The 15,300-nt window shown below is 28.1% G+C and overlaps 1 protein-coding gene across 1 annotated transcript in view; it reads right to left on the minus strand.

Annotated features, from left to right (window-relative positions):
• Window positions 1-14,345: 14,345 nt before the first annotated feature.
• LOC100197875 (tRNA-splicing endonuclease subunit Sen2) overlaps window positions 14,346-15,300 on the minus strand; it is a 44,371-nt gene continuing 43,416 nt past the window's right edge. The window contains exon 13 of the mRNA XM_065801258.1: window positions 14,346-14,486. Coding sequence (XP_065657330.1) covers window positions 14,433-14,486 — 54 coding nt within the window. The 3' untranslated portion in view covers window positions 14,346-14,432. The remainder of the gene's footprint in view (window positions 14,487-15,300) is intronic.

A 15,300-nucleotide genomic window follows, 5' to 3' on the forward strand; every position in this document is an offset into this window, starting at 1 on the left:
AATCCACATCCACTTTAGACTGGTTTATTAGCAGAGAAATTAATGAAATAAAATACTGCAATACGACTAAAGTTCTGCGGTTTTTGTTATATCAGAATTTTTCCAAAATAAAACACTAGGATTTTTGACTCTTTGTCATTGATTAAAATACGAATTATAAACAAAAAAACATATGAGCAATTAACATTTAATTATCGTAATGTTATAGTTCGTGCAATGTTAATGCTAGCGAGGACTATAACTCTTCAGAGTACACTTTCTGGCATCTGGCACTCGCTTTCTGTGATCCTCAACCACCTGAATTAACCTCTGCATTTCAGATTCATTCCTTGTAATCGATTCATTAAACATCGACATTAAAGCCACAGATCGTTCGGCAGCATCATTTACTACTTTCAATGAATATACTAAATTTTTTCCTTCTTGGTATTCTGGGGAATCATTCCAGGTAGCTGGATCGTTGTTGAACAGAAAATCAATATTAACCTTCATTGACCGCAACGCACTTGCTGAAACTGATGTCACCAGCATGTCCAGAGATTTCTTCTCTAGACTTTCAATGTTCTTTAATTTGATCAACCTTTCAGACCAGTTCTCACCGTGAAATTTCATGTTGGAAATCATTTTTAACTTCTCTTCCGTTTGAAGTTTGTTTGAAAACAAAGCTAGTGGGACCAATTCTGGTGAAAGGTACCACAAATGGTTTTGAAAGTTCTTGACTGCTGCTTCCGAAATCGTTTTATTCACAACTGCAAACTGCTTAAGTTGCTGAAACAGAAACAAGTCATTAACTGGAGCATCGCTGGCATTTGTGCATGATATCCAAGATTTTACATAAACCAGACTAGCAAATAAGCAAAATTCACAGAGATTTTTTTCCTCTTTTGTGGTCAACTTGAACTCTTCACGAAATAAATAAATCTTAAAACAATAAATAACCTTGGCCATCCAGCGAGCCATGTGATAAGCACCAGGGATCTTGAAATGATAATTTTTCTCTTCTTGATCAGGCAGTTTTCCAAGTATTAACAGACAGAGATCCATGATTTCTTTGTAGTCATCCCTTGGCATTTTAACATGCAGGTTTTCTTTGAGGAATGCAATCACTTCATTTTGTAGTTCTTGCACCAGGGGTATTTTCATTCGAATGTCATCCAGAGGTTTAAAATTTCCTTGATTAACTTTGGGCCAATATTGCTGAAATCTCTGGAAAAGAGGTATGTTGGGACCAGATGATGGTCCAAATAGTGATCCAAACACTCCTGCTACTATGATCTCATGAACATGGTGTCTGCAAGCGAAATATAACAAATTTCTACCTATATGTTTCTCTAGAACTACACATGCACCATTTTTGGAGCCAGTGTTAGAGGCTGTAGTATCAAAACTCATTCCAATAACATCACCAATTATGTCCCAGAAATTAAGCAGATGAATAACTGCTTTTGCTTGGGCTTCTCCAGTTCCAGCTGATAGTTTTGCTATTCCAAGTATTTTGTCAACATTGTGACCTGTCACACCTACAGATAGCCGGTCAACATTTGCTTTAGGGGCTGCAGAATTTGTACAATCTATCATCAGTTTGCCATCCCAGTGGACGATTAATGGTGGTTTGTCCAAATCGCAGAATTCAGTTCGAACAGTGGCTTCAATATTTGATCGATGATAGGTTCGTTTTCTACGGACTGTAGAACGTGACAATGATCCATCATCGAGGTTCTGTCCACCAGCCCTTGCAATTGCTGCTGCTAGTATAGTAAATTTTGTGTCAGATAGATTAATTCTGTCTAATGTTGATGAAACATCAGGCGAGTCAAGAATTGTATCTAAGATACATTGTCGTTTTGGAGTACTTGCTAAACTTGATTCAGCTGACCCTGAAGAACTTGCTTTACTGACTTGTTGTCTGTAATAAACAGGGATTTCTATCTCAAAATCTCTATCAACCATTTTGTCATTATCAACAGCATCGTTATCGTTGTCATCACTATAACTTTTGTCATGTAAAGGTTCAATAACAGGAACTATTGCACTCGCACCAGATTGTCTTTGCTCTTCTTTTAGCTTTCGTTCTCTCTCTCTGCTTGTTTCCTTGCTTCATTTCTTTCTTCTAATTTTGAAAGTTCTTTGTCCTCTCCAAACATCACCATTTTTCTCTGACATCTCTGATCCAATAAAAATTCTTTATCTTCTTCAATTCTGATCATGGTTTCAGCATCCTTGTGGGCAATGTCAAAAAGTAGGCCAATGGTGTCTGTAAATGATTTCTCTCAGGCACTTTCAGGCACTGACTTTTTGGTTGAATTAAGATGATAAAAAAATGTTTTTAAAACATCAGATGTTAAGGGAAGAACTTTATCTGGAAGATTTGGCTCTGGTTGTCCAATTAAAAAGATTTTGGTTTGAAGTCGTGTAGAGATAGCAACACGAGATGATGCTGCCATTTCAATGATAACCGAAATATTATGAGAAAATCAAAACTCAATACCATATTATACAAACTTATCATTCAGTTGTTGGTTTATGCAGCTGCAGCAATATATTATAATAATTATTACTAAAGAAATTAAATAAATATTTTCAAATTAGAAATTATTATTATCTGCACTTATTAACAAACAATACACTACCAGACTACCATGCTAGTTTTCTGTAATAGGTTACTAAGGTTAGGTACTATCAAAATATTAATACATTTGTTGTCAAACTGAAATTCCAAATAAAAATAATATTTATACTTGTAAACTTTTTTATTCTGTTTGAACAAATTCTAAATTGAGTTAAATAATAGTATTAAAATTATGAATACAAATTTTAACAAAATGATATAAACACAGTTGTTTTAAACACTAGCAGACATTTTTTAGTCTGGTACCCTGATGACAGTTAATCTGCTGCACTTTAATTAATCTATATAGCACGCAATCAGACAATATTTCAGTGGAAAAAATCTAACTAACCAGGTTCTAGAAATTTTTGGAACTTTGGAACTTTTTACACGTTTTTGACGTTTTTCGTAAAACTTTATGGTCATTGAGCACCCCCTAAACATTATCTGATTGGAAAGATTTTTTCCACAGTCAATTACTATGTCAAATGGCACAAAATAAACAACTATGCATTCAAATCCGAGAAAAATTTTTTTTTCCTGTGTTCACATGAACAGCCCTAATATACATACATATATATATATATATAATAAATATATCTATATACATACATATATATATATATAAATATATCTATATACATACATATATATATATATAAATATATCTATATACATATATATATATATATATATATATATATATATATATATATATATATATATATATATATATATATATATATATATATATATATATATATATATATACAAGGTGTGACAGAAAAAGTGTTATTTTTTATTTTTTGAAAAATAAACACTAACAAAAAAAATGTGAAAAATTGAAGCATAATTGTGAGTACTGAATAATATACAAATAACTACAGCATCTAGAATGTTCAACTGAAAAGTTATTCAAAAATTTTGGTGCCTGGTTCAACGAAATGAATTAATCCTTTATGGTGTTGATGGTGACACCGAGACTGACCATAACACTTTTTGAGAAATGACTCTGTGGATTGCAAAGATTTTCACTAGGCACATCTGTTATTTTGAGTATTTTTTGGAGTTTCCACAGTAAAAATCTTTTCATCTGTAAAGAAAATGTTCTGAACTTGACGAATAGGAAATCTATCAAACAAATTTTGGTAACATACTATACGCCATTCTTTATGAGCATCAGTCAACTTCTGAACACATTGTCTTTTGAACACCTTTAAATTCAAAGATTCAATAATTCTATGAACAGATGAATGTGATACTCCAGTTCTCAGTGTTATCATCCTTGGCGATAAATGTTTCCTAGGTGAACCAACAGGACTAACTATCAAACGGCTTACAGTGCCTCTGTTTTCTGGTGTATTAACAGTTAGGCGCCTCCCACTACCAATTCGTCTATCGGCAACACATGTCTGTCGAATACATTGTAATACACAATTTACTGATTGAATACTCCAATTTTTATTTGCAAAGAATTTACAAATGCGAATTGCACCCCAGTGCTTTTCATGATAAATAGCATCAGTTGCAACCAAATCTTGTTTGCTTATTTGCAAGTTATTCTGAAATGCAATAAAACATTCAAATATAACATTAATCTTAAATACAATACCATTATTACCATAGCATGAACACCTATATGATGCAACACAGTGTGTAACACTAATATCTAGCAAAAAAGAACAAAAAATAACATTTCAAACATTTTTGCAATTAAAAAAAAACTTCTAAAAATACCGTGCCACTTTTTCTGGCACACCCTGTATATATATATATATATATATATATATATATATATATATATATATATATATATATATATATATATATATATATATATATATATATATATATATATATATATATACATATATATACAGAAATACACACGTAAACATACTACTATATAGGCACATATACATTTTAGCTGTATTTTAACTCTAATTAATAGTTAAAATAGAGCTAAAATGTCTAATACAACTACAACAATGGTATCATCATAAAATTAAATTAGAAACTCTAATAAATGTCAAAATTTATATCTGAATGTGTAACTAATGGATAAAAATAAAATATTTGTACTTACCAGCGTAACGGTTATATTTATAGGTGAAGGTGAGTTTGAGTTTAAAAGTTTAATTAAAAGGTAAAAAAGCGTTTAAAATAAAAAAAATAAATGATAATTTGCTTCAAATTAAAATAACTTTATTTACTTAGACCACACAACTAAACATTTACATAAAATATAATTATAAATACATTTATAAAACTTACGGGAAACTTTTACGAATTAAAAACACACAGTACACAGTCGTTAATAGTTGGCACGGCATGCCAACTGTTAGCCAACTATAGCCAAAACTGGCCCGTCAGTTGGACCAACTAAAGTGTGTTTACTGGGTTATTATTATTATTGGCGTTTTTTTTTTTTGCTATTGTTATTACTAACATTCTAATAACAATATTAGTATTGTTTTAGTTTAATATTATTGTTATTACTATATTATTGTTATTATGGTTATTTTTATTATTAGAAGTATATAATATTTATTATTACTTATTTATTATTTTGACTAGAAAAACTCAAATTTAATACTGTAAAATGTTTTTTTTCTTTTAACTGATTTATGACCTATATTTACAAAAAAAAGCTTATTAACGAAATATGTAGACCTAGCATCTAAAATTTAAAAGCTTAATTTTAGCATTTGATTTATTATAAATCAAACTCAAATTGGATTTTCCATTAAGTTATCAAATGGGACAAAAAATTCAATAAAATTTCTATAAAACTATTTTGTTCCTGTAAAAGTTGTACAGAATTAATCAAGTTCTGTAGAATTTTTATAGATAAAATTTGTTCTTATACTCAAATAAAGTCTTTAAAAGCACATATATTATGAACATAAGCATTAAAAATATATTGAACTTTTGCTAAAGAAAGACAAAAATTATATATAGTGGCTATATCAAGATTGTTTTGTATTGTGGATTTTTATAAAAACATTTAACATAAATATGCTTAAAAAGGGCTAATATAAAAGTATAAGTAGCCGGTGGAAGGCATCCAACAATTCAGAAAGGTCTAATACAGTAACTTTTCACAATCTCAACTCTTTTGAAAAGCCAGATCAACTTAAAGCATAATTAGTAAAAATTCCTTTAATGACAATCATGTTCCTAAATCAAGCCATAATGAATTGCCTGTTTGTTTAATCATTCCAATTTGGAAAGTACCCAACTGATTTAGTAGAGAAAAATATTTTTATGTTAGACAAAATTTTGAAAAATTGAATAAACAATAATTTAACCTTTTATTATACTCATAGTACTTTTACCTTGTATTTAGAAACAACTAGTGCCTGGTCACAAAATATCCATTGACCATGTAAGATTCAGAAACAACTAGTGCCTGGTCACAAAATATCCATTGACCATGTAAGATTCAGCAAATGTAGCAAATCGTTTGGTACAAATGGATTTTTTAAACGATCTTTTGGTGTCATTAGTGGGAAGCAAAGTTATCTAATCAGCCTCGGTTTATCTGGCAAGAAAAATAATGGTCACTCAAAGTAGCTAACCCTTGTTGATGGTGTTGTCGGTAACTAATTATAGCATTTCAATTTCTTTATTAAACAAAAGCAAATACTTGATTTAACTTTTTTGTATTTTTAGCTTCAAAGGATGTGCAAACAGCAATCAAAATAAAAGTCTTTTTTGATTATTTTATATTTAGAGTCATTTGTTTAAAAAGTTTATATATGCATTTTTTTCATTATTTGTACCAATAAAAATTTCATATATACGATTTTCTCTAGGTGCAATATCTAATCTGTGCAGAAATAGAAAAAAATTCTGTTTTTTAAGAAAAAGCCTAACTCAAATGGTTTTTTTTTGTTTATTTTTGTAATTAATTTAATGTTGGTATACCTTAATAAAAAAAAAAAAAAAAAAAAGGTTTTAAATCAATTATACGTATTATTTGAACATTAACTTGAAATAATAACTCTAAATATTGGTTGTTCTGAAGTTTAACTATCATTTTAGGCATTTTTTTAAATATGATCGTAATGCAATCTAGCACTAGATACTTTCATTCCTTACATTCAACAAAGAAGAAAACTAAGGAAAGTAAAGAGATATTATGAAACTGATGGAGTAAATGTTCTGATTAACAGTTCCTCAAAAAATCCGGTCAAGTTTACTGTTAAAATTTTTTTATTGTTAATGGCGCATGGTGGTGCAGGTTTTACATGAGAACATATTTTAAGCAATGAGTCTGAAAAATGGAGCAAAACCTAACAAAATGTTTACAATTTCAAAATACTGTGAGGTTTCATTCAATTTCTTCTGATGCACCAAAAGAAATTGAAATCAGTATGTATTTTGCTGTATTGATAATTTACATTTTTCAATATATTATTTTACAAAACATTATGGAGGACTTTCAGCTACCAAATAATAAGGCTTATTCAACTGTATTACCCATCAACCACACAAAAATTGTGGATATAAAAAAACTTTAGTTTATATACCGGAAAAAAAGCTTTGATTTTATAATGAAATAAAGCCCGTAACTTCTGTGCTCATTTCAATCAATCAATATATCTGAATTACATGATTTTACAATTCAAGGATGTTTACAAATAGTATAATTACTAATAATGCATAAACACCTAATAATAATGAATAATAACATAGGAATAAAATAATAACAACTCTAAAAATCATAATGTTAACAATAATAATAACATTAATAATAACTATAATAATAAAAATGGTATTAATAACAATAAAAATAATGGTATTAATAAATAATGATATTAATAAAATTAATGGTATTATTAAAAAGTAATGATATTTATAAAAATAAAGATAATAATAATGACAACAATGATAGTAATAACAATGGTATATTTAAATATACTTATTTACTTACGCCCATACATACATATACATACACATTCACACACATATTAACACACAACACACATACATACACCTATACACAAATTTGTACACATACCCACACATGCTTACGGTCATATACATTCAATCATTGTACAAGGACGACAAAAAAGGTATATATTAATGTAAAGTTTCTTAAAAAAAAGAAAAAGATAAAATAAATAAAATATACAAGAGAGAGTATTTTTAATAAGACGATTAACAGTGATATATTACTTTTATTGATGTTATTATTCTACTAGCTATCCAAAAAATTTTTTTTTAATTTATTGAGAAAATTATATCGAGAAATTGAGTTTTCAGTTTTAAAAGAATGAGGGAGATTGTTCCAAGCGTTAGTGCACTGATGTTTAATTGATTCGCTGCCAAATTTTATTGTCCTAGTAAGTTCTACAAAGATATTGTTGCATAAAAAGGATCTTAGGAAGTGAGAATGTGTGTTACATATTTAAAGGAAAAAGTTCTTGAAGGAAATTGGAAGTTTATCATGAAGATAATCCCATACAAATAAACAATTTAAATAAGTAATATTGTCGTTCAGCCTAAGAATTTTAGATAATTTATACAGTAGAGAAACATTGTCAAATAGGAAATTTTGAAAGTGAATAATTTTAAGGACTTTGTTTTGAAGTGAAACTAGTTGGTTTAAAGGACCTTTTTTTTTACCCCAAATCTGACACGCATACCTAAGGTGCGATCCAAATATGGCATGATAAATACTCATAAGTGTTTCAAAATTTACGAAATGTCTGATCTTGGCTAACATTCCAACTGATCGGCTTAGCTTAGTCTGTAAGTAAGTTTGATGGTACTTAAAAGAAAGACTCTCATCCAGCCAAACTCCAAGGTACTTCACAGTTTTCGACAAAGTTAATACTTTTCCATTAATGTCAAATGTGCATTGTTCCTTGTTTTTTTGGTTTTTGGTTTTAAAGACAACTATTTTAGTTTTTGTAGCGTTTAGTGAAATTTTATTTGCTCTAAGCCAATTAATAACAGAAAATATGGCCTCATTAGTTTTTAATTGCATTTTTTCAAGCGAATCTTTAACAATTAACAGGTTAGTGTCATTGGCAAAATGGTATGTTAAAACATTATTAATGCAGGTGTTTAGTTTGTTGATGTATACAAGGAAAAGCAGAGGCCCCAATATTGAAATTTTAGTTTTGGTTAATGAGGATGTTTCCTTAACTGTAACGTATTGAAGCCGGTTATTTAAGTAGGATTTAAACCATTTAAGTGGAATTCCACGTACATCATAGTATTGTAATTTGGCAAGAAGAACATCGTGATTGACTGTGTCGAATGCTTTTTGCAGGTCGAGGAAAACACCGCAAACAAACTTATTTTTATCAAGGGCATTTCTTAACGTTTCTGTAAAATCAGTTAGGGCATGTGTAGTAGAATGTTACGTCTAAATCCATTTTTGTAATTTATGAAAGCAATTAAAGGTATCAAAAAAGCTATACAGTCTTTTATGCATAGTTTTTCAAATATTTTTCTGATGTTGGATAACAAAGAAATAGGTCTGTAATTAGATCGTTCAAGCTTTGACCCATTTTTGTGAATTGGAATAATGTTAGCAATCTTAAAAACGTCAGGAAAAATTCTTTTTTTAAATCAGTTATTAACCATTTTAGAGATTGGTTCAGATATGATTTTTGAAGATAGTTTAAGAATTGAAGTCGGAACAATATTAGGGCCAAGGCTTTTTCTATCATTCATCACGGAAATAATTGTTTCAATTTCTTCTTCTGTTACAGGTGAAAGGAAAAATGAGTTAAAATTTGGGATTTTAAGAAAATTGTTAAATTTATTAATTGAAGGTTCAATTTTTTCAGAAATATTCACTGATATATTTAAAAAAATAATCATTAAATGAATTAGCAATAGTTTTATTATCGATAATTCAGTTGTTATTGATCATAAGATTAATAGACTGTTTTTTTGTGAAGCTGTTGTTAATATTAATTATTTCTCTAATTCCTTTCCTTGTATTTTTCATATTGTGTAAATTGTTTTGAAAGAAATTTGAATAAAAGTTTTTTTTACTTATTTTTTAATAAATAACTGATTTTAATTCTGTATGTTTTAAATAAATTAAATGTTCTTTCTTTTATTATAGTTGACGAATGATTGAGAAATTTTGTGTACAGTTTATCTATTTTAATTGACTTCAAAATGCCTTGAGTTATCCACGGCTTACTTTGAGATTTAATTTGTCTTCTTGTAAAATGTTATAATGGGGTATGTATGTTAAGAATATTTTTAAAATTTTGCATGAATAATTTAACAGATTGATTTGGGTAAAATCCATTTAAAAAAATCAACTGAATAAATAAAGTTCTTAAGCAGTACTGTAATATAATAATGTACAGTATAGTATTGTAATAATGTCATATTATGACATTAAAACAACAAATTGCATTATTTTTAAAGCGTTGCATAAATAAAGTACTTTTCAAGACTTTAGGAAGTTTTTTTTCAATTTTAAACCTCAATTTTTATTATGTATTATTCAATTTTTATATGTATTATAATATAATATTTTAATACGTGTTATAATGTTATATATCACTTTTTGTAATTTCAAATTTATGTGAATAATACTGGCTAAAACTTTAAAAATAAATTATATAAAAACATAAACCTGTAAATAAATATTTGCATATACATTTTATAATTACATAAATATCACACATACAATATACATTTATAATATTTATGTGACATCTTTAATAGTATGTGTGATTATATTATAAGCATCAAAATATCATATACGGTATCATACTATTTATTTCTTTTTTTAAGTAATATTTCGGCTCCATATAGTGAGAGCCATTATCAAACTAATAAAGCCGTTTAAAAAATTATAATGAACGTAACCAAATGATGTCATTGCAACGTCATATATTCAACATTTTTTAATTTTACAAAAAATGGTTTCCAATGGTGAGTCATCACCAGATTGCCATTGTCACAATTTAAAACGCTTCTTTAAATTTTGAACATTGTATTTCAATGGCTTCACGAATTTTTCTTGTGTAGTTGTTTGAAATAACAGAAAGCGTTTTTGGGTTCTCCAAGTTTATTTTACCATCACAATGTTGTGAATATTCTACTATTCCAGATGTTTCCCAGTTGACTATTGTAACATTATTTTTATATTCTTGAATTCGTGTGGAAATCTTTTTTCTTGTTTCACCAATATAACATGCACCACATGTGCAATTAAGTTGGTACACTCCTGGATAACTATTCGGAGGCAGTTTAGACTTGTTTCGGCAAAATATATTGATCAAGGGATTACCAAAACGGAAGACTGTTTTAACACCAATTTTACGAAATTCTCTTCTAAGAACAAGGCTTAATTTTGGGACCCATGATAAAATAACAAGATTTTAGGTATCAATTTTTTGAGAACAAGATGGATTTGTGGAGTATTTATAACTTTTAGCAATATCTGAATACTGTTTATAGGAATGTCCATTTTCAGTAAAAATCTTAATAAGAAAATTAATTTCATCTTAAATGTTATGTTCTGAACAAATTTTGAATGCTCGAGCTAAAAAACCTTTAAAAATACCAACTGCGATATTCGGTGAAATAGACGATTTCGTTTTTATAAGTACGTTTGTAATGCATCTTTACGGTTGTATGGAAAACACATATTTGTGAAGGGAGTGATTGGTTGAAATACAAATATCTAAAAAATTTATTCGGTGTTAAGCATTTTCGTATTCGCATGTATATTGGATTGATTTATCTTGTGAATTTAAAAGTGTTAAAAAAGAATTTGCGTTGTCAATATTAGTAAATCAAGCATGGCTATCATCAACGTAACGTTTATAAGTTTTTGGTGCAATATTGACGTTTAAAGCCTGTTGAATAGCATTAGATTCAATGTTGTAGATATGCTTCTGACATGACGACCATTATGGATAGACCTATTGAACCAGAGTTTTTTTATAATATATATTTTGTCTTTCCAAAAAAAATAACACTTACTAATACAGAGATCAATTAGTTTATGAATATCTACTAAAGATAATTTAGTTCGTTGTATTATGTCATCTCTATCTTTGTTTAGCATATCAATAGTTGTAACAGTTGCTTTATAAAGTGGCATTAATGGGTATAAATTAATAACACCAAATGACACTTGAACTTCGTCATTAATAAACCATTCTTTTGCTGTTGATACAAACGAAAATGAATTTTTAACAAGGCATTCATTTTTATTTAAAGTTGGTTGTATTATCTCAACAAGATGTTGCCAAAGTTTATGAGGTCGTGTGCCGATTGTCGAAACTATTATTCGCATTGGATAACTCTTTCACTTTTATGCGCTTTAATACAACCGTACAAACCGTTCATGCCTATACGGCAATCACCAGCCATTGAATACAAAATCAAAAACCCACTAAAAATTACAAAATACTAGACAGGATATTAAATAATAAATAGGATGTTATATAGCCAAGGTAAAGATGCGGGCAAAACATGCAACTGTGTCAACAAATTCATCTGCCCCATAAATAATCAGTGCTTGACGAAGAACATCGTTTATCAAGCCACCGTGTTGTCAAATAAACCTGACTACAAATAAAAAGTATATTTTGGCTTATGTGAAACTCCATTCAAATCTCGGTATGCTAATCACCTAAAATTTTTTAACATTAATAAATATAAAAATGATACCGAGTTGTCTAAAGATATTTGGGACATAAAAGACAAAATGTTTACACCCTTAATTAAGTGGAAAATTGTGAAATGTTGCAATCCTTATAACTATAATGCGGTAGTGGTAGTGCGCTCGCTTCATAAGCGAGAGGTTCCGAGTTCGATCCCCACCACGTCCCTGGTAGTACCACGCTCACTTTGTTTCTCCGCGCAGCGGCCTTGTTCGTCAAGGTTCGTGTTTCGGAGTTATAGAGTTGAGAGAGGGTTATAACCACAATTAAGTAGCCTCCTCATCTGTAGCGGCCTTCTGGGTCTTGGGGAAATAAAAAAAAAAAAAAAAAAAAAACTCCTCGTCAAAAATTTCCAATCCTTGCTTATACGAAAAATTCCTTATTTTAGCATATAAAGGTGAAAACTTGTTAAATAAATGATCAATTAATATTTTGTTCCTTTTTTGGTTGCCATCAAGTATGTCTTTTAGCGACGTAAAGATCCTACTACGCAGTATTTTGTAACTTTTAGCGGGTTTTTTTTGTTTTTGATTTTGTATTCACTGGCAGACGATTGCCGTATAGACATGAAATTTAAGTACCATAGAAAAAGTTATTTTTTCTTCGTTATATATATATATATATATATATATCGCTCTATTTGAAATATCTTTTTAATATTGAGCACTCTTTTACGACTATGAGTTTTGTTTTATTATTATAATACAAAACAACATATATATATATATATATATATATATACATATATATATATATATATATATATATATATATATATATATATATATATATATATATATATATAACCTATAATAAACATATATTTATACATATATATGTAATATTTATTGTATTAGGCATCCTATACATTTTAACTATTTAAAAGTTAAGAAACATTAAAAATGAGACTATTGTCACGTAACATTTTTGATGAAAATAGAGCTTCTTTGTTGCCCAAAACTGGATAGCAATTCTTTTTGCACCAAAATATTCCTAAACTTTTAGAAATCTTTACATAAGTGATTACTGCAAATGAAATTAGGCAAAGCTACAGATATGCGGTCTAAATTAACTTTATTTTATCGCTTGTTGCGCTTTCGTGTGGAGACTTGCTCAAAGTGGTGACTTTAACAAACAAAGAATATTTATTGGCTTTAGTACATACATCGACTATCTTATAGCCTGCTGTTACAAGGTAGTGTTGCTACATCGACTAACTTATAACCTTCTTCTACAAGGAAGTGCTGCTACATTGAATGGGGATTTGGCATTATGCAGCAATCTTTTTCTTTTACTATTTCAATTAAAATTTCTGTTTTAACTTTCTACTTACGAGAGCGCAACAAGCGAAAAAATAAAATTATTTTAGAGCGCTAAACTGTAGCTTTACCTAAAATTACATTGTATTTGTTAAGAATTTTGTATTTTTTTTTACCTAGGCTTACCCATAGTTCTTCATGGCCCTGTAGGACAATGATTTTTTGACTTAATTTACGCAGTCTGTGTCACACGTCTTAATTAAATAAAAAAATAAATTCCGGCATTCCGGGCTGAAATATCATAAATCCGGCCGGATCCGGAATGACTTAAAAGTCACAAATTCGGAACGGAACCCCAGTACATCCCTATATATATATACACACTATAATGTATATAATATACATTATAGCTCTGACTCAGTTCATCAAGCACTTTTTTAATAGTATACGCACTTCAAAACAGCATCAATACAAACATACGTATATATACATACATACATATATATATACATATATATATACATATATATATATATATATATATATATATATATATATATATATATATATATATATATATATATATATATATATATATATATATATATATATACACACATATATATACATATATATATATATATATATACACATATATATACATATATATATATATATATATATATATATATATATATATATATATATATATATATATATATATATATATATATATATATACATATATATATATGTATATATATATAGACACACACACACATACGTATTTGTTTTCAACACAAAAAATAAACATGCTTATTTCAACAAATATGTTTATTTACGATAGGAATATAGTTTAAAATAGAAAAAAAGTTTGGCACATCTTAAAAATAATTTAGAAGATTATGTTTTTGTTTCTCTATATTTCTCTGGAATCCACCTTCGTAAAACGGTTTCCTAACAACAACAAAAAAAGTTATAACTTAACTATGTGTTAAACCAGTTTAAAATTGTATAATAATAAAAATTGCAGAAAGATTAGTTCAAAATTACAAGCTTAAACAAAATTTAATTTTTAACACGTCACTAACATTTTGGAAAAAAACATTTTTAAAAGCATTAATTTAGATTCAATTGCATAAAAACTATAAAAAACTATAAAACTATAGCTTTTTAGCTGAAAATAAAGAAAGTGCATTTTTAAAAGTTTTTAATATTAAAAACTTTTTTTTTAAATATTTTTACAAAACGATTATTATTTTTGAAAGTTATATACTATTTCGCTTCTTTTGATTACCAGGTTGAACTACATTTAAATTGAAAAGTAAAGTTAATTGAGCTCTTACTAAATATTGGAATAATTCTTTGAAATTTTAAGGAATCATTTTTTTCATCAATTAACAACATTTAAACATTTAGCCACTTAAATATTTAAATTTTCTTTTGAACTGGTCTAATTAAAGCATAGTCGGATTTTTTGAGATCCGGATCCGAATCTATTTTGTTAGGGTATTCGGTTTTCGGTTATTTTTTTATAAAATTACTTTTAAAATGTTGATGTTAAGTACCATTATAGTCTACACAAAGTTTTAAACTGTTGCACTTTGAAGCATTAAATTATTTCAAAGCAATTTAGAAAAATAATTTTCCAAAAATTTAAAAGCATTGCTCCTGTTTAGGAGCATTGCTTAATGTGTTAAGTCAACAAAACTGCTCAATGCAAAACTTGTAACGTCATTGTAACAATCAAAAGAGGCTGCACAAGTGTTAT

Source organism: Hydra vulgaris, chromosome 07 (assembly GCF_038396675.1).
Source record: "Hydra vulgaris chromosome 07, alternate assembly HydraT2T_AEP".
Lineage (NCBI taxonomy): Eukaryota > Metazoa > Cnidaria > Hydrozoa > Anthoathecata > Hydridae > Hydra > Hydra vulgaris.